At 39.7% G+C, this 19658-nt stretch overlaps 1 protein-coding gene across 13 annotated transcripts in view; it reads left to right on the top strand.

Annotated features, from left to right (window-relative positions):
• DCLRE1B (DNA cross-link repair 1B) overlaps nucleotides 1–9742 on the top strand; it is a 139486-nt gene extending 129744 nt beyond the window's left edge. For all 13 annotated transcript variants that reach the window (XM_077119840.1, XM_077119846.1, XM_077119852.1 and 10 more), the window contains one exon: nucleotides 6767–9742. In XM_077119840.1, the coding sequence (XP_076975955.1) occupies nucleotides 6767–7866 (1100 nt within the window). In that variant the 3' untranslated portion in view covers nucleotides 7867–9742. The remainder of the gene's footprint in view (nucleotides 1–6766) is intronic.
• Nucleotides 9743–19658: the final 9916 nt, after the last annotated feature.

Raw genomic sequence — 19658 nt, 5'->3', positions numbered from 1 at the left:
AAGAAATGAAATGATAACAGAGAAAAAAAAGATTATACATACCATACCCCTTACCCCTCGCTTTCATTTACCACTAGCATTTCAAACTAAATTTATTTTAACATTTGTTTCCCCTATTATTTATTTTTATTCCATATGTTCTACTCTTCTGTTGATATAGTAGCTAAAAGGAGCATCAGACACAAGGTTTTCACATTCACAGAGTCTCATTGTGAAAGCTATATCATTTTTCAATCATCATCAAGAAACATGGCTACTGGAACACAGCTCCACATTTTCAGGCAGTTCCCTCCAGCCTCTCTGCTACATCTTGAACAACAAGGTGATATTGACTTAATGCATAAGAATAACCTCCAGGATAACCTCTCAACTCTGTTTGGAATCTCTCAGCCATTGACACTTAGTCTCCTTTCACTCTTCCCCCTTTGGGCGAGAAGGTTCTCTCAATCCCTTGATGTTAATTCTCAGTTCATTCTAAGGTTTTTCTCAGTCCCTTGATGCTGAGTCTCAGCTCATTCCAGGATCTCTGTCCCACGTTGCCAGGAAGGTCCACACCCCTGGGAGTCATGTCCCACACAGAGAAGGGGAAGGTGGTGAGACTGCTCGTCATGTGGGCTGGAGAAAGAGGCCACATCTGAGCAACAAAAGAGGCTCTCTTGGGGGTGACTCTTAGGCCTAAATTTTAAGTAGACTTGACATATCCTTTGTGGGGTTAAGTTTCATATGAACAACCCCCAAGACTGGGGGCTCAGCCTATAGCTTTGGTTGTCCACACTGCTTGTGAGAATATCAGGAATTCAACTAGGGAAAGTTGAATTTCTCCCCACTCTCACCATTCCCCAAAGGGGGCTTGCAAACACTTTTCTAGTCACTGATCAAATCACTCTGGAATTCATCGGGGCATCACTTTGGACAAACTAACAAAATCTCATGTCCTACCTGAGATTCCAAGTACTTATGACATTCAATCAAACTATCTACATGAGTTATATTAGGAAATGCTCTAGTCAAAATATAAATTTTGTAACAAATAAACATTTTTTGCTTTAGTCTCACACATTAGTTGAAATTTTAAACTACTAAGTACCATCTATTTTCAGCACACTGCAGTAATGACATTCCTTTGTTCTTCCTCATGCAAAAACATTTTTAAAATTTGTACATTGTACATTTCACTATTATTATACATGCTAGGCATTCCTAGATTATACCATCTTGATCTTTACCATCTATCTTTCTTTCTGATTTCATTTATGTCCCCAGCGCTCCTCCCTCTATCATTCTCACATTCAGCTTCATTCAGTGTTTTAACATAATTACATTACAGTTAGGTAGTATTGTGCTGTCCATTTCTGAGTTTTTATATTCAGTCCTATTGCACAATCTGTATCCCTTCAGCTCCAGTTACCCAATATCTCACCCTATTTCTATCTCCTGATGGTCTCTGTTACCAAGGAAATATTCCAAGTTTATTCACTAATGTCAGTTCATATCAGTGAGACCATACAGTATTTCTCCTTTTGTTCCTGGCTAATCACACTCAGCATAATGTCCTTAAGGTCCATTCATGTTGTTACATACTTCATAACTTTATTCTGTCTTACAGCTGCATAATATTCCATCTTATGTAAATGTCACAGATTGTTTAGTCAGCTGTCTGTTGATGGACATTTTGGCTGTTTCCATCTCTTGGTAATTCTTAATAATGCTGCTATAAACATTGATGTGTAAAATGTCCATTTGTGTCCTTGGCCTCATGTCCTTTGAGTAGAGACAGCATATAGATGGGTCCTGTTTTTTTGATCCATTCTGCCAGACTATGTCTTTTGATTGGAGAGTTTAATCCATTAACATTCAGTGTTATTACTGCATGGGTAGTAGTTTCTTCTGCTATTTTGCCTTCTGGATTTTATAAGTCATATCTAATTTTCCTTCTTTTTATCTTTACTCATAATCTTCCTTTCTACACTCTTCTCCACATCTCTCTCTTCTGTCTTCGTATCTGTCTCTAGTGTTCCCTTTAGTATTTCTTGCAGAGCTGGTCTCTGGGTCACAAATTCTCTCAGTGATTTTTTGTCTGAAAATGTTTTAATTTTTCCCTCAGTTTTGAAGGACAGTTTTGCTGGATATAGAATTCTTGGTTGGCAGTTTTTCTCTTTTAATAATTTAAATATATTATCCCACTGTCTTCTCGCCTCCATGGTTTCTGCTGAGAGATCTGTGCATAGTCTTATTGGGCTTCCCTTGTATGTGATGGATTGCTTTTCTCTTGCTGCTTTCAAGATCCTCTCTTTCTCTTTGACCTCTGACATTCTGATTGTTCAATGTCTTGGAGTATGTCTATTTGGATCTATTCTCTTTGGGGTACGCTGCACTTCTTGGATCTGTAATTTTAAGTCTTTCATAAGAGTTGGGAAATTTTCAGTGATAATTTCCTCCATTAGTTTTCCTCCTCCTTTTCCCTTCTCTTCTCCTTCTGGGACACCCACAACATGTATATTCATGCGCTTCATATTGTCTTTCAATTCCCTGAGTCCCTGCTCGTATTTTTCCATTGTTTTTCCTATAGTTTCTGTTTCTTGTCGGATTTCAGATGTTCCATCCTCCAGTTTTGAAATCCTATGTTCTGTCTCTCGAAATCTACCATTGTAGGTTTCTATTGTTTTTTCATCTCTTCTACTGTGTCTTTCATTCCCATAAGTTCTGTGGTTTGTTTTTTCAGACTTTCAGTTTCTTCTTTTTGTTCTTTCCTTGCCTTCTTTATATCCTCCCTCAATTCATTGATTTGGTTTTTGATGAGGTTTTCCATGTCTATTCGTACATTCCGAATTAATTGTTTCAGCTCCTGTATGTCATTTGAATTGTTGGTTTGTTCCTTTGACTGGGCCATATCTTCAATTTTCCTAGTGTGATTTATTTTTTGCTGGCGTCTAGGCATTTAATTACCTTAATTAGCTTATTCTGGCAATTGCTTTCACTTCTTTTATCTAAGGTTTTCTTGCTGGATGAATTTGCGTCTATCTGTTCTTTGACATTCCGTTCAGCTTTATCTGGACCTTTAGCTTAAGTTTTGTTTAACAGAGGAGAATTTTCCAGTTCTTGTTTTCTTGTTTCTTGCCCTGCTTGTGTGGTGCCTTTCACCCACACACACTTAGGAGGGTCTACTTAGATATTATATACCCCAGCCAGATTTTCCCAGACAAAACTGGCCTCCTATCAGGAGGAAAGAGTCACCTGCGTCGGTTTTCCCTGAGGGTGAGACCCAGCAGGTTGAAAGACTTCCCTGTGAAGTCTCTGGACTCTGTTTTTCTTATCCTGCCCAGTATGTGGTGCTTGTCTGACTGCAGGTCCCACCAGCATAAGATGATGCGGTACCTTTAACTTTGGCAGACTCACCCTGCTGGGGGCGTGGTGGAGACAGAGGAGAGGTTGTAGGCTGGTTTTAATGGCTTCAAATTACCAAGCCCTGGTTTCTGAATTCCTTGATGGAGGGATTCCACCTGAGTTGGGCTTCACACCCCTCCCCCACCCCAGGGAAGGCACAGGCTCCAGACAAGCCCCCCAAAGAGCTCACTTCTGCCTATGTCTGGGGCAGTTGCAGCCTGAAAAGTCCTGCCGCTGTATCCAGAGGCAGTCAAGCCTTTATAGATACACAGCCACAAAAACCTCTGTTTCCTTCTTTTTTTTTTCCCCCTTTTTCTGTCAGTTCTGCCCCCTTGCCGCCGGGGCAAAAATGAGCAACCTCCGCTTTGATCAGGTTCACCTAAGCTGGGAGCCTATTTTTAGTAGTCAGAATTAGTTAATTATTCCATAATTGGTGTTTGATTGTGCCCAGTCTCTGCTGCTGGTAAAGTCCTTTCCTTTCCCCTCTGGAAAGCAGCCTGTGGGGGAGGGGCACTGGCTGCCGCAGCTTTGGGAACTCACGGTTCGGGGGGCTGCTTGCAGCTGGTCCAGCTGGTCCAGACTGGGGTACGCTATGTGTCTGGTCACTGACGTGGCCCCAGGAGCTGTTCTGTACTGTTTCTGGTTATTTAGTAGTTGTTCTGGAGGACGAACTAAAACACACACGTTGTTAAGCCTCCATCTTGACCCGGAAGTCCCTCTATGCATTTTTAATATGCTGTTGTTTATTGTTTATTTTCTATCTCCCGCTCTGCTTACCACATACACACACAAATGTAAATCCTTGAGAACATTAACAAAGTGGAAAGGAGCTTTGTATGTTTGTGGAATGGAGAACCAGCAACCATTGTGACGGGAGTGCAATTGGTGAAGGGAAGAGTGATGGGAGAGGAGGCTGGAGACAGGAGATAGGGCTGAACCAAAGAATGCTTGTAAGCCATTTTGAACTTGATTCTAAATGCAACCATTGCTCTTAGTATGAAGAGCTATTAAGGATTTTAAGTAGGAAAAGGACAGGATTGTGCTTATACCTTGCAATGTATTATAATTTACTTATTCATTGTGCGAGGACATAAACCTCACAATGGTAGGGCACTTTTACTTCTGGACAAAGGTGTTCAGTAAATATTTGTCATGTGAGTGAATGATGTATATAAGAAGGTAAAATTCAAATGAATGTTGTTGTTTAAGTTAGATGAAAAAAACTTTTTGAAAAAGCAGTTTTATGCTTGTACTAGTGATTCCACAATGGTACAGAACATTTTTTAGAACTCTTCCTTGGAGTTGTCTTTTGGGATATTTATGAAAATCAGTATTTGTTAGAAAGATGTAATAGGTTTAATTCTGAATGACGCTTTTGGTTGTTTCCAAAATTATAATAAAACCACAAAAGAAAAAAGTTTTGCTACCATTATAAATATTTTAACTCATCTCAGAAAGGAGTTTCAAAGGGGGGTTAAATGCAGATATTGGAAAAAATTGTATTTTTACATGATTTTTCTGTAAATCTACAACATCTCTGATTAAAATAATAATAATAATGGGACATATTTCCTAAAAGCCTGTGTATGAGTGATTTAAATGAGGTGATGCATGTAAATTGCTTCACACTGTGCCTACAACATAAAATCTCTCAAAAAAAGCTGGCTATTACTGTTTTAAAAAAAAAGTGCAATTAAAAAAAAAGCGCTATCATCAGTTGTAACAAATGTTCCACACCAAAGCAACGTATTGGTAGTTGGGTTGTATATGGGAATCCTCCATCTAATGTATGATTGTTCTGTAAATCCACAATTTCTCTAATACAAACATTTTTAAAAAGAAAAAAAAATTATATACCTTCCAAGAAGACTAACCAATTGATGGATAAATTTCCCTGTTCTCATAATTGCTTGATCACTCATGAAGAAATACAAGTCGTAACCATTCTTTAGGTTTTCAGTGCAGTATTTAGCAACCACAGGAGGCTGTGGTAGGGCTTGCTTAATTTTGCAAATATTTTAAAGCCCCTACTATATGCCAAGTATCCTGATAGGCACTGGGGATAGAAAAATGAATAAAATAAGGTCTCTGATTTTGAGAGCTTACAGTCTAGCAGGGGAAGGACCTAGAGAGGAAAAAATACAATAGGGAGAGAAAGAAGAACATCAGCTACGTTTGTGCTGAGGTGAGGTTTTGAACACAATCAGGAATAAAGTGGATATAAGGGAAATATAAGTTCTTGTAAGTTAATAATCTGGTTGTGGACTTGAAAAAACCTTCAGAAAAGGTCTGAGAACAACGGTTAAACAATATCTCCCATATCTATTCATTCCGTTCACTACCTTACCCATTACCGCAGTTCAGGTCTTTCTTTCTTTTTGTTTTTTCCCATTTCTTTTGATAGAAGTACTGGTTTGGTGTCCTAATTGGAGGAGCATCTGCTTTCAGCTTCTCATCCAGGCCACTGAATAATGACCATCAATGACCCTGTCCACCCTCATCAGCCCAGTCTTCCCAGCTAGAGATCTGGGAGTCATCTTGAAGTTCTTTTCCCTCTAATCTGCTTAATCACTCAATCCTGCCTATTTTACCTTAATAGCACTTGTATCTATTACCTTCTTTCTATCCCTACTACTACCTCCCTAATTCAGTCTATCCTCTTGCTATGACACACTTAGGATTGGTCTTTCTGCCTCTAGCTGTGTTCTCTTTATGTCAGTCTTTCACAGTCATTGCATGATTCATCCAAATTGCAGATCTCATCAGGCCATTTCCTGCTTCAGACCCTTCAGTGGCTCCACGTCACTCATGGAATTAAGACCAAGCTCCTCAGCAGGGTATACAAGGTCTTGTATTATATGTTCCTTGCTTACCTCTCTAGCATCATTTCTCACAATTCCTCTTAGTAATTACAAACTGACCCCTGTTAAAATGGGCTTCACCATTCCCTTTGCTTGTCAGGTTAACTCTGACCTATCCTTTGTGACTTAACTTCCTTGTCATTTTCAGGAAACTTTCCCTAATTAGTATATGCTCTTTCTCTGTGCCCTGATGATACATTATGCCTATCTCTAATATTGCCCCATATTGTTTCTGGGTCCCTGTAGATTGTACTCCTTGAGGGCTGAGAATTCTTCTTTTTTTTTCCTTCAATACCTGACATTTGATAGATGCTTTCCTCTGTTGGACTGGATGAATGAGTGGGTTCTGCATGTTCTCTTCCCCACCACTCTGCATATTCTTAATTCAAATGCCACCTTCTCCTTGATATGTTCCCTGCTTGCCCCATAATTTTTGTGCATTTTAAAAAATTATTAGTATTCCCCAACAGCGTCATTCTCTTCCTCCTCTGACTCCCCCCGATCTCTTTAACACAACTCAGGACTCTACAGTCTGGGAAAGGAGTCACTGCTGGAACAGCTGGCCCTGGAGTTTCGGACCTGGGTGGTATTGAGTCCTCGGCGCTTGGAGTTGGTGCAGCTCCTGGGTCTGTCAGATGTGTTCACAGTGGACGAGAAGGCTGGCCGCATTCATGCCGTGGACCGTGTGGAGATCTGTCGTTCCGCCATGCTGCATTGGAACCAGACCCACCCTACCATTGCTATCCTTCCCACAAGCCGAGAAATCCGCAGATCCCACCCGGATATCCACATCATCCCTTACTCTGACCATTCCTCCTACTCGGAGCTCCGTGCCTTTGTGGCAGCATTGAAGCCTTGCCAGGTGATGCCCATTGTCAGTGGCCAGCCTTGTAGGGATTACTTTCAGGATATCCTGAGCCCCAGTTTCTCTGTACCCCTGATTCCAAGCTCTGTGCAGCAATACATGAGTTCCTCCTCTAGAAAACAGAGCTTTCTCTGGCTACTAGAAAGGAAGCTGAAGAGACCAAGAATCCAGGGTGTTGTGTTTGAATCCCTTGAGGAAAATACTCATCAATTTCCAGCTGACAGAGACTCAGAGTACACCAAGAAAGAGAAATTTTCTCCCTGGCCTGGGGACCTTGAGAAGCAGCCTTCACTTCGTACTTTGCAGACCGAGAAGCAGTTGTTCCCAGACCTCTGCGGCAAAGAAGGGGATGGGCCAGTCCCTTTCTCTGAGTCCAATGAAATGGTAACTTTGTTGCCTGCCCCCTTGGGGTTTCCAGGGCAGTTAAGGGCTATAGATAAAGAGTTTGTCTCTCCAGAAACTGGGAAGGAAATTGGTTTAGGGCCCCACTTGGTACCTACTGGAGACAATGATGGTATAGCAACTACAAGGAACCAAACTACCTGGGAGGAGCAGGGTTCCTCCCTGTCTCACAGCAGCAAAATTGCCCCACTTCTGGCTGCTGAGTTCAGGGGCCTGGCACTAAAATACCGCCTCACTCCAGGGAGCTTTTTCCAGGCAGAGTTCTCTTCCAAGAAATTTGACCACCAAGTAGAAAAATACCATAGAACCCTTGCTGAAGTACAGAGGAGAGTACAGAATGAAAACCTTGTTTGATCCAACACTGCTGTTTTGAAAATATCTGATAATGGCAAGTGGGAAGAGATTGTTTGGGGCCTTTTTTGCTATCTTCACAGGATCATATTGAGGTCACCCTGGAGTAGCACTTTCCAAAGTGTGTTCATTGAACCTTAGTTTTTTTGTTTGTTTTTGTTTTGTTTTGTTTTTTCCGCATGGGCAGGCACTGGGAATCGAACCCGGGTCTCTGGCATGGCAGGTGAGAACTCTGCCTGCTGAGCCACTGTTGCATCGCCCAGGCCTTAGTTTTGTGGTTGAATATGTTGGACAAACAACTTTCATTATAACCCCTTCAAAGCAGTATACATGAGCACATTAAGGCTTCTGAGAAGTCCTGCAGTAACTTTATCTGTTTAACTTTGTTTAATCCTGTATTTTTCAAGCTTTTTTGAACATGCAACCCTCTTGTGAGTACAAAACAGAGAAAGAGTCTGAAAAGTATCAGATTTTCTGCATTGTTTTTATAAGTCATGTCCCATTCCCATACGCCCTTCTCCTTCCTCCCAGATACAGGTCCTTAGGTAGTTTTCCTTTTAAGTTGTGATTTTTAGTGCTGGAGTATCAGTGTGATTTGGTAGAGTGGCCCAGACGGCATGCTCCAGTACTGAATGTCACTGACTTACTGTGATCCGTCTAAGTGACTTCCTGTCTCTGCCTCTGGGAAGGAACAGGAAGCAATGACGAGGCCTTGGGTCAGAGGTGGGAAATTCTGCCGCTGCCTTCCTTATGAAGGGTTATAGTTAGTGTCACTGAGGGTCCCGTCTGGAACACAGCCAGCTGGGAGTTTGGGCACACTCACTAAGGTAGCACCTGGAGCCCAGCTGGATATTAAGGGTTAGGATGTAATGGGACTTCTAGCTGCCCGGAGACTGACTTTTTGGCTGCAATAGTTACAAAAGATCAAATGTGCTGCCAGATATTCGTCTGATTGTTCACATAGCTGAGATGTTTGCTGTTCCCCCCTCTTTTGGGTTGAGTAGGGAGCCAGAACACATAGCCTGTTTGTTTTAGTATCCAGGGAAGAGATTAAGGAACCAGCTGGCTAGAAGGGGTGGGGGTGTGCAGTCCTGCCCTGTCCTACTCATAACCTGACAAAATGCCAAAGTAATAAGCAGGACAGCAGATACCACGGTCATAAGGCAGTGGGCTCTGAGAGAGGGCCCCCGCTAGTGGAGCTGGAGATGGGGATGAAAACTGCTTCAGAAGGGAGCCTCGAATCTTAGGAACCAAGAAGGCTCTGTTTCTTGTCCAGGAAAAACAAAAAGTTTTCTACTTTTGGAAGGAGATGTAGAGCATGCAGAGAGCAAAATAAGGCCTTGCTCTTAGACAAGCTGTGCGCAGCTCTGTTTGTCAGTGACCACCATGGGCCTCTTGTGGGCCCATCAGGAGACACAGCAGGCGCGGCATGCAGGGCAGCAGGAAAACGTGGCCCTGGTCCTGGGCTTGAATACAGGGCACCCTGGGCAAATGGCTTAAACAGAGGAGCCTCAGTTCCTCAATCTGCAAGGAACTAAGATACCTACTTTTCACAGTTGTTGCTCTGGAGATTAAATACTCAGTAAAAATTCCTAGCTTAGTGCCTAGCACATGATACATAGTTCAAATGATGGTTCATTTTAGAAAAATTACTCTATATAAAATAAGAAGTTTTGGAAATAATATAAAACTATAAGAAAGAAATTGTAATTCTTCCTTGTAGATCAGCTGATGTTCTTTTCTTGTCTGTGCATGTAAATGTATTAAATATATAGAGAGATATTTCAAAATTGGAATAATGCTGAATATAGTTTTATACCCTGTATAAAACTATATTTCCTTACTATCGTAAGACTTTCTCTGAGTCATGAAATATTTTTCAAAAATGTCATTTTTAATATTGTATAATATTCTATGATATGGGTATAACTTAATTAAACCATTCTCATATTCAACTATTTGTCTGCTATCTTTTTTCACATTATACACACTATAATGAAACATCCTTGTGTAAATATCTTGGCACTTTTGTTTACTTCCTCAGAGTATATTACTGAAAGTGGGATTATATTTGTAAGCTTTTGATGCAAATTGTGTCAAACTGCCTTCCAGAAAGTTTTCCTTACCGTCCTTTCTGCAGATGGCAGGAAGCAGTAAAATACCATGAAGACTCAATAAATTCAAATGGTATCATTAGAAATGGTACATGTTGATATGTGGAAAATCATCTCATGTGTTAAGTCAATAAATATTTACTGAGCTGTAGGCTAGTCTTAGCTAGACTTCCTCTAGGAGCCTCTAGCTGTTTGTCTCCTGGGTGACCAAGGTGGCTGGGAGAGATAAGATAATCCTTAGTGCGAGGGCCCCATGTCGCCTTTATCTCCTAGCAGCCAAGAGAGCCTGTCTACTATAGCAGGCTGGGTCATGCACGTTCTTTGAAGTAGAATCTGTCTTAATTCAGAGGAGGGAAGTAGAAGCAAAGGGCTTAAGAATTTAGTTGTTAGTGTGTTTGTGTTTTTTCTTTTTCTTCTTTTTTTAAAATATTTTTATTGACAGAACTTCACACACATACATTCCATATATGGTGTACAGTCAGTGGCCATCACATAGTTGTGTATTCATCACCATGATCATTTTTTAGAACATTTGCATCACTCAAGAAAAAGAAATAAAAAGAAAAAACTCATACATACCATACTTCTTACCCCTCCCTCTCATTAACCGCTAGTATTTTCTTCTACCTCATTTATTCCACCCTTTTACCTCCATAGTATTTATTTTTTAGCCATATTTTTTACTCATCTGCCCATACCCTGGTTAAAAGGAGCATCAGACACAAGGTTTTCACGATCACACAGTCACATTGTAAAAGGTATATCTTTATACAATCTACTTCAAGAATCAAGGCTACTGGAACACAGCTCAACAGTTTCAGGTACTTCCCTCCAGCCACTCCAATACACCATAAACTAAAAAGGGATTCTATATAATGCATAAGAATAACCTACAGGATAGATAACCTCTTGACTCTGTTTGAAATCTCTCAGCCCCTGAAACTTTACTTTGTCTCATTTCTCTCTTCCTTTTGGTCAAGAAGGCTTTCTCAATCCTTTGATGCTGGGTCCTAGCTCATCCCAGGAGTCCTGTCCCATGTTGCTGGGGAGATTTACACCCCTGGAAGTCACGTCCCATGTAGTGGGGAGGGCGGTGAATTCACCTGCTGAGTTGGCTTAGAGAGGCCACATCTGAGCAACAAGAGTTTCTCTGGAGGTGACTTTTAGGCCTAATTTTTAGTAGGCTTAGCCTGTCCTTCGCAGGAATAAGTTTCATAGGGGCAAACTCCAAGATCGAGGGCCTGGCTTATTTATGTGATTGTCCCCGAATTGATTTGCTTGTGAGAATATCAGAAATTCTCCAAATGGGGAAGTTGAATATTTCCTCCTTTCCCCCATTTCCCCAAGATGACTTTGCAAATACTTATTTATTCACTGCCCAAATTACTCTGGGATATATTGGGGCATCACACTAACCTGGACAAATCAACAAGATCTCACGCCCTATTCAAGATTCCACGTACTTATGGTGTTCAACTAAACTGACCATACAACTTAAATTAGGTAATGCACTACCTAAAGTATAAATTTTGTACCAAATAAACATCTCTCCCTTTGGTCTCACACAGAAGTTGAAGTTTTAAAATATAAATGATATAATCTTTTACCCTGTATTCTGCTCCACCCTAGTCCCATCCACATCAGTTACCTTCATATCTCTATTTGGAAGTCTGATCCCTTTTTCAGCTTTTCAGATGGTTCCTGTATGGGGTACTGCTGACTTTCATAGCTTTAGAGCTCTAACTCTGAATCTCAGGTGTCACATAAATACCCAGAGTTTCTGGGAATGACCAGGTTATACACAAACAGCTCAACATTTCAGAATTTAGGTGTTTGTGTTTTAATAATGGGAAATTTCCATACTATTCGAAAGTAAATTTGTCTGGCTTCTTACAATAGAAATTGGCAATTTCCTTATTTGCTTGATTTCTCAACACTTAAATCAAAATCCTGCATCATATATATCTTTAAGATAGCCAATTAAAATTAATTCTATTTTTGGAATCTAAGGGTGACCCTATAGATGTATGAAGATCTTGCAAATTATGCTTGAAATGCTGGGAAAAAGGGTTTCCCTTGAGATTAATTTTCCGTGATTTGTAGAAAAACCTGAACTTTTCGAAAGCAGACAGATAGTGGCTTTCCCACGATAGAAAAAAATCGACCTGGCTGGCCTTGGGGGAACATCTCTCCTGCCTGACCCAGATTGTTCTTTGTGGTAGGAAACAGATGAATGAGTTTGTTATTCTTTTCTCAAGGAACGGAGTTGGACCTTGGTCTAGTTTGTTAGCTGCTGGAATGTGATATGGCAGCAATAGAATGGCTTTTAAAAAGGCAATTTAATAAGTTGCTAGTTTACAGTTCTAAGGCTGAGATAATGTCTTGATTTTAAAAAGTCTATAGAAATGTCCAATCTAAGGCATCCAGGGAAAGATACCTTGGTTCAAGAAAGCTGATGAAGTTCAGGGTTTCTCCCTCAAGTAAGGAGGCATATAGCAAACATGGTCAGGGTTTTCTCTCTCATCTGGAAAGGCACGTGGCAAGCACAGCATCATCTGCTAGCTTTCTCTCCTGGCTTCTGTTTCATGAAGCTCCCCGGGAGACGTTTTCCTCCTTCATCTCCAAAGATCGCTGGCTGGTAGACTCTCTACTTCCCGTGGCTATGTCGTTCTGCTCTATCAGAATCTCTCAGCTTTCTTGTTGTTTTTTCTAGCTTTTTCCAAAGAGCTTCTTTTTTTAAAGGATTTCTGTAAAACCAATCAAGACCTACCTAGAATAGGGGGAGACACATCTCCACCTAATCCAGTTCAACAACCACTCTTATGCTAAATATTTAAGTTCCTGGCTTTTAAAATCTGCCTTCCAGCCAAAGCCACTAGTCAATTTTGCCAGATTATCTACCATTTCAAAACAAGGATCGCCTTCCTTCCAGTTTGCAATAACACGTGCTTCATTTCTGTCTAAGGCCTCATCAGAGGTATCTTTAGAGTCGACATTTCTACCAACAGTCTCTCCAAAGCATTCTAGGCCTTCTCTATCAAGCTTCTCACAACTCCTCCAGATTCTTCCCTTTATCCATTTAAAAAGCCGTTCCAACATGGTTGGTATTTGCAAACTGCAGCAGCACCCCACTCTCTGGTACCAAAATCTGTTCTAGTTTGCTAGCTGCTGGAATGCAATATACCAGAAATGGAATGGCTTTTAAAGGGGAGAATTTAATGAGTGGCTAGTTTACAGTTCTAAGGCTGAGAAAATGTCCCAATTTAAACAAGTCTATAGAAATGTCCAATCAGAGGCATCCAGGGAAAGATACCTTGGTTCAAGAAGGCCAATGAAGTTCAGGGTTTCTCTCTCAAGTGAGATGGCACATGGTGAACACAGTCAGAGCTTCTCTCTCAGCTGGAAGGGCACATGGCAAATACGGCGTCATCTGCTAGCTTTCTCTCCTGGCTTCCTGCTTCACGAAGCTCCCTGGGAGGCGTTTTCCTTCTTCATCTCCAAAGGTCACTGGCTGGTGGACCCTCTGCTTCGGGTGCTGCAGCATTCTCTGCTCTGAGTCTCTCATTCTCCAAAATATTTCCTTTTATAGGACTCCAATAAACCAATCAAGATCCACCCAAATGGGTGAAGACATGTCGTCCTTTAGCCCAGTTTAACAACCACTCTTGACTAAATCATATCATCCAGGGTGATGATCTGATTAGTTTCAAACATATAGTATTGAGTAGAGATTATTCTACCTTTATGAAATGGGATTTATATTAAAACATGGCTTTTCTTAGGGGGCATACTTCCTTTCAAACCAACACAAGCTCCTTCTAAGAAGACATTTCCTCTATTCATAAACTTTCAAGAACCCAAACTATGCAACATGACATTTTAGGTCCAATGTATCCTTCCAGACTTATCGCCCCAGATTCTTCTACTGGCAAGATGGCCTGTTGTAGAGGGAAAGGCATGTACAATGGTGTTAAATGAGTTGGGTTGGGAATAAGCTGTACATATAATCTCGAGCAAGTTACTTCGTTTTTTGACACCTCAGTTTTCTAATAGTGAGAATAATAGTACCTATCTCAAGGTTTGGAGGAGAATTTCATGAGATAAATCAAAGAAAGAACTTCACAAATATATCCTATACATTAAAAAATATGTTTTCCTTATCTTTCCTGCCATAACTTAAATTCTTACAGTGAACTGGTTGACATTGCCAGTGCATGCTCTGCATAGTGCCATTGGCTAATTATACTTTCCAGGCCCAGAAAAGTCTGCTGAGTGATCTGCTGAAGAAGGTACTTCCAGGCAGGAAGGTCCTTAGAGTTAGGTCTAGTTAGTAGGGCCATTACCTAAGGCATCGAAGATTTCATTAGTCCACATGGAAGAATTTCACTAGGGTTAAATCATTTCCAATGCTGTGCTGAGCAGATTTAAACATAAATCCTAAGGTCAAGGTTGAAGCACAACAGAAGAACAAGCGTTAGATCAGAGGTCTAGACAGATATGCAGAACAGAGCAGGCAAGACACATTTCAGAACACTGGGTAAATAAAGGGCCAGACACTATGCTAGATCTGGTTCTAGGATCTTCTGCCACACTAGCCCTGTGAACCATCAATCTTGGATCAGCCCTTTTCAACTCCTACAAAAGGAAGGTGGGAATCACTGCAGGAAAGCATCACACAACTGTTATCTTCAAAGCTACTTCTCATTTCTTTTACTTGTCCTTGGTCTGATCCCTGCTTTCCATAGAAGGTCACATTCAGAGGTTCTGGAAAGACATGAATTTCAGGGGACAAACAGCCATATCCTGAGGCAGCTTTCCTGGATTTAGGAACATGTCTGGTGGCCCACCTTTATCCAGAGATAGCAGAACGAATCCCTTTATACCTCACAGCACTGTTTAAACCTCAGTCACTGTCAGGAGTCCAAGCCTTTAAACTCTAATCCCCCACTCCTCCCTATCTTCCATCCTTTCACTAGATGGAAGTGCAAGTGATCTCCTGCTCTGAGACCCACAAATACCCTTTTGCCCTCAACATCTTTTCTGAACATCTCCTTCACTTTCTTTACTAAATTGAAGCCTGGCTCTCCTCAGAGCACACTGCTTTCTGACCAGTCCTCTCAAGTAGGGGCCATTTTTCTCTCTCCCCACTTCAGGGAGTTGATGTCCTTGCTTTCCTTGCTGCTCCTAACCATTATTCTCATTCCTTCCTGTGAAAATCCCTTTTTCTTTGAAGTGCACACCATCTGGCTCTCCCAGCCTCTCCCCCTCCTCACTCATCAACATTTAAGTTACTGCTTCAGGCTACCTTCTCCCCTTCACAGCTCTGTCATCATTCTGGGTGACATCAATAGTCTAGCCTCTGTTTTTCCTTGATATCTTCATCTCCAAAGACCTTATTCTCCTACCTCACTACCCTGTCATACAGTAATCACACTACATCTGAAATCCCAATCTTAAACCTTCTTTTCTCTCAGTTTATTTACTCAAGTATCTTCATATTGCCAATGTGTTACTATTCATAAACCCTCTCCTAACTCCACGTCCCATGTTGACCTGTCCATATCCTGTGATCCATCAATATAATATCACTCCCTTGCTCCCTCTTACTCAAATATACTTGCCTTGAAAATCTCCAATTCTAGAGACAGTATGCTGTCTAACATTTACCTGCTAGATGTTGCTGGTGAAACCACTCAACCAGGCTAACTGATTTCCTTTTAAATTCATGATCTCATACATCAGAATGGCCTTCCATACTGCAGAGCAATTCTTTAGTAAACTTAGTCTCCCATTCTCTCTCTTTTTAGTTTTTAAGTTTTTATTAATAGTTTTAATTAGTGAGTTTTAATAGTTTTAATTTAATTAATTTAATTTCTTACCAAATCCAACTTAATTTTTTTTGTATTTTTCTTCCTTTCCACAGTAATTTTATTAATTTTTTTCCTTCTCCTTGATGTACTTTGTCTCCTTTGATTTAAAAATAATGTTTATACAAGATTCCCATATACCACTCTACCATCAACACCTTACATTGGTGTAGAACATTTGTTCTAAATGATGATAGCACTTTTTAATAATTGCATAACTTTTTAAATAGTAATTACCTTTGTTGTAATTGATAAACAATTATTAAAGTAGTACAACTATCATCTGTAGTTTACATTAGTATATTTTTTCTCATATGCCACCCTATTATTAATATCTTGTATTAGTGCCATATGTTTGTTATCATTCATGAAAGAACATTCTTATCTTGTACTATTAACTATAGTTAATGTATCATCTACAACAGGTTCACTGTAAAATTCAGGCTTATATTCTATCATTTAATTTTTATTTTATTAACATATATGACCCTTTTAACCATGTTCACCTATATATTACAGTGCTGTTAAATACACTCACAATAATGCACTACCTTCATCATTATCCTTTTCCAAACTTTTACAATCAACCTAAACAGAAGTTCTCTACAAATTAAGCATCAACTCCCCATTCTATCTTCTGGTTACCTGCATTGTAGATTCTAAGTCTACGAGTTTGCTTATTATAATTGGCTTATATGAGTGAGATCATGCAATATTTGTCCTTTTGTGTCTAGCTTAAGTCACTCAACCTAATGTCCTCAAGGTTCATCTGTGTTGTTGCATGCAAAGGGGCTTCATTACTTTTGTTTAGGTGCACGGTCCGGGAATCGAACCCGGGTCTCACACATGGAAGGTGAGCATTCTACCATTGAGCCACCTGTGCACCCAGGACTTCATTACTTTTAATGTTCCATGGTATGTCTGTGCTAAATTTTGTTTAGTCATTTATTTGTTGATGGACACTTAGGTTGCTTCCATTTTTTGGTAATTGTGAATATTGGTAATTGTGAACATTAGTGTGCAAATACTTGAGTCCCTGCTTTCAGTTCTTCTGGGTTTATACCTGGTAGTGTGATTACTAGGTCATATGATAATTCTATATAAGCTTCCTGAGGAACTGCAAAACTGTCTTCCACAGCAGCTGCACTATTTTACATTCCCACTGGCATTGAATGAGGGTACCTATTTCTTTACAACCTCTCCAACACGTGCAGTTTTCTGTTTTTTAAATAGTAGCCATTTTTGTGGGTGTAAAATGATATCTCATCCTGGTTTTGATTTGCATTTCCCTAATAGCTAGTGATGTTGAGCATCTTTTCACATGCTTTTTAGTCATTTGTTTATCCTTTTTAGATAAATGTCTATTCAAGTCTTTTACCTATTTTTTAATTGGGTGGTTTGTCTTATTGTTGAGTTGTAGGATTTCTTTACATATTCTGATATTAAACCCTTAATCAGATATGTGGTTTCCAAACATTTTCTCCCATTCAGTGGCTACGTTTTCACCCTTTTGACAAAGTCCTTTGAGGCACAAAAGTTTTTAAATTTTTTTTTCCTGGTTTATATACAGTAATTTAATCAGTTATATACATTTAATAGCTAAAAAGTCCTTTGTGTTTTTTATGAGAAAGTTCTGGATTAAAATGTTCATCAACCAGGTATACTTTTGCCTGGGAAGGTAGTATCAATTTCTGTTGTGGAGTCAGAATGCCTATAGTTCACACTTTCTTATTGAACTTTTGGTTTCTTTGTGGTCTCAAGTCTTTTTTCCAACAGTTTTCTAATTTCTTGAAGTGATTGCAAATAACTGCTCTGTACCTTCCCTGGCACGGTCTTTTAAAATTTTCCCTCTTCTGGTGAGAAAGAAGTGTCTTCTAAAATAAATTCTTCAAGTTTAAGTGCAATTAGATGTGTTTCAGTCCCTTTAATATGAGCCACGCTTTTGGAAATTAAAGTCTGAAGCTCAATAACACACAGTCTTGGGAACTGGCAAAGACAGGTGGCATAATGGTGCTGGTTTCTTTTTTCTTCTTTTTCTTTTTCTGTAAATTTAATTTGTCTGGTTGCAGGACACTCTCACAGCAACTGCATACTCAAAGGATAATAGGAATAGTCTCAACAAAGAAAAGATTTTCTAAAAGAATAGGATATGTTTTCAAGTTACCATTTTTAACTTCTAATAGGTCCTCATTACATTTAAAAAAACATTTTTTATTGTGAAATATAACATATATATAATAAATTTCAAAGTACATTGTAACATATATAGCACAGTGTCTCAAAATCTACAGCACCGGACTAAATGTGACTGCAACTAGGCCCCAATTTTCTTATGGGTATTTTCTAAAAGAGACCATACAATATTTGTTCTTTTGTTTCTGGTTTATTTTGCACCACATAATGTCCCCAAGTTCATTTATATTAGTGCATGGCTCATGACTTCACTCCTTTCTCTAGCTGCACAATATTCCATCATCAGTTGCCATTCTACTTCTCAGTGTATCCTTCAGCCACCCCTATCATTGGGCATTATGTATAATGTCCAAAGTCAACAATCCATGTCTCCTATGATCCTCACTGAGTTATACAATCATTAGCACTCTCATTTTTAAACAATTTTCATTGCTCCAAAGAAAAAAATAGCTGATAAACATACCCTCACCAGGTAGAAAGTCCATGCTTCCCCTTAACTCTTCCTTCCCCTCAATCATTTACCCCTGATACTGCTGTGGTACTGTTGATGCCTTCCTGTTAAATAGAGACCATAGCATGCAATAGTAGTGTACTGGTTTGAAGCTGTTATTTTCCTCAGAAAAGCCATGTTCTTTAATCCTGATTCAATATTGTAGGGTGGCATCTTTTTTATTAAGTTGTCTCCATGGAGATGTGATTCATCCAGTTGTGGGTGGGACCTTTTGATTAGGTGGTTTCCATGGAAATGCATCTTTGTCCATTTGAGGTGGGTTGGTTACTGGAATCCTTTAAGAGGGAACCATTTTGGAATAAGCTATAGAGCCCACAGAGCCAAAGGCTTTTGGAGATGAAGAAAGAAAATGCCCCTGGAAAAGTCATTTAAGCCGAGAAGTCACGAGGGAAAGCTAGCAGACATTGCCATGTGTCTTCCCAGCTGACAGAGAAACCCTAAATGTCACTGGCCCTTTCTTGAGTCAAGGTATCTTTCTATGAATGCATTAGCTTGGACATTTTATGGCTTTAGAACTGTAAATTTATACCTTAATAAATTCCCTTTATAAAAGCCAACCCATTTCTGGTATATTGCATTTCCAGCAGCATTAACAACTGAAACAAGTAGTTTTCCCCCTCTATACTCCTCTATTATCAGATCTTTGTACAAAATTCATACCTTTAAAGTAGTTCTTGCACAAACTTATTTATATTTGTAGTGTTAATTGGTGGGATGTATGGCTCTATACAACCCTTATCAATCATATTCACCTTCATTATGGCAGTCTTACTTATAAACCCACTAATGAACTGCCTTCACATCTGTCCATATCCTTACATTTAAGTTCAACCTCATTTTCTTCTGTATATCTCTAGGCCCTCTATATTCTATGTTATAAGCCTCTGAGTTTAACTTTACTAAGGTCGTAATAGTGAAATAATACAGTATCTATCTTTTTATATCTGGCTTATTTCACGCAGCCTTATGTTATCAAGGTTCATCCATGTTGTCACATGCTTCAGGACCTCATTTTGTCTTACTGCTGCTTAATATTCCATCATATGTATATACCACATTTTGTTTATCCACTCATTGTTGATGGACATTTGGATTGTTTCCATCTTTTGG

The sequence above is a fragment of the Tamandua tetradactyla genome, chromosome 11 (assembly GCF_023851605.1).
Source record: "Tamandua tetradactyla isolate mTamTet1 chromosome 11, mTamTet1.pri, whole genome shotgun sequence".
NCBI classification, from domain to species: Eukaryota; Metazoa; Chordata; class Mammalia; order Pilosa; family Myrmecophagidae; genus Tamandua; species Tamandua tetradactyla.
This window is presented reverse-complemented; position numbering and strand designations above follow the sequence as displayed.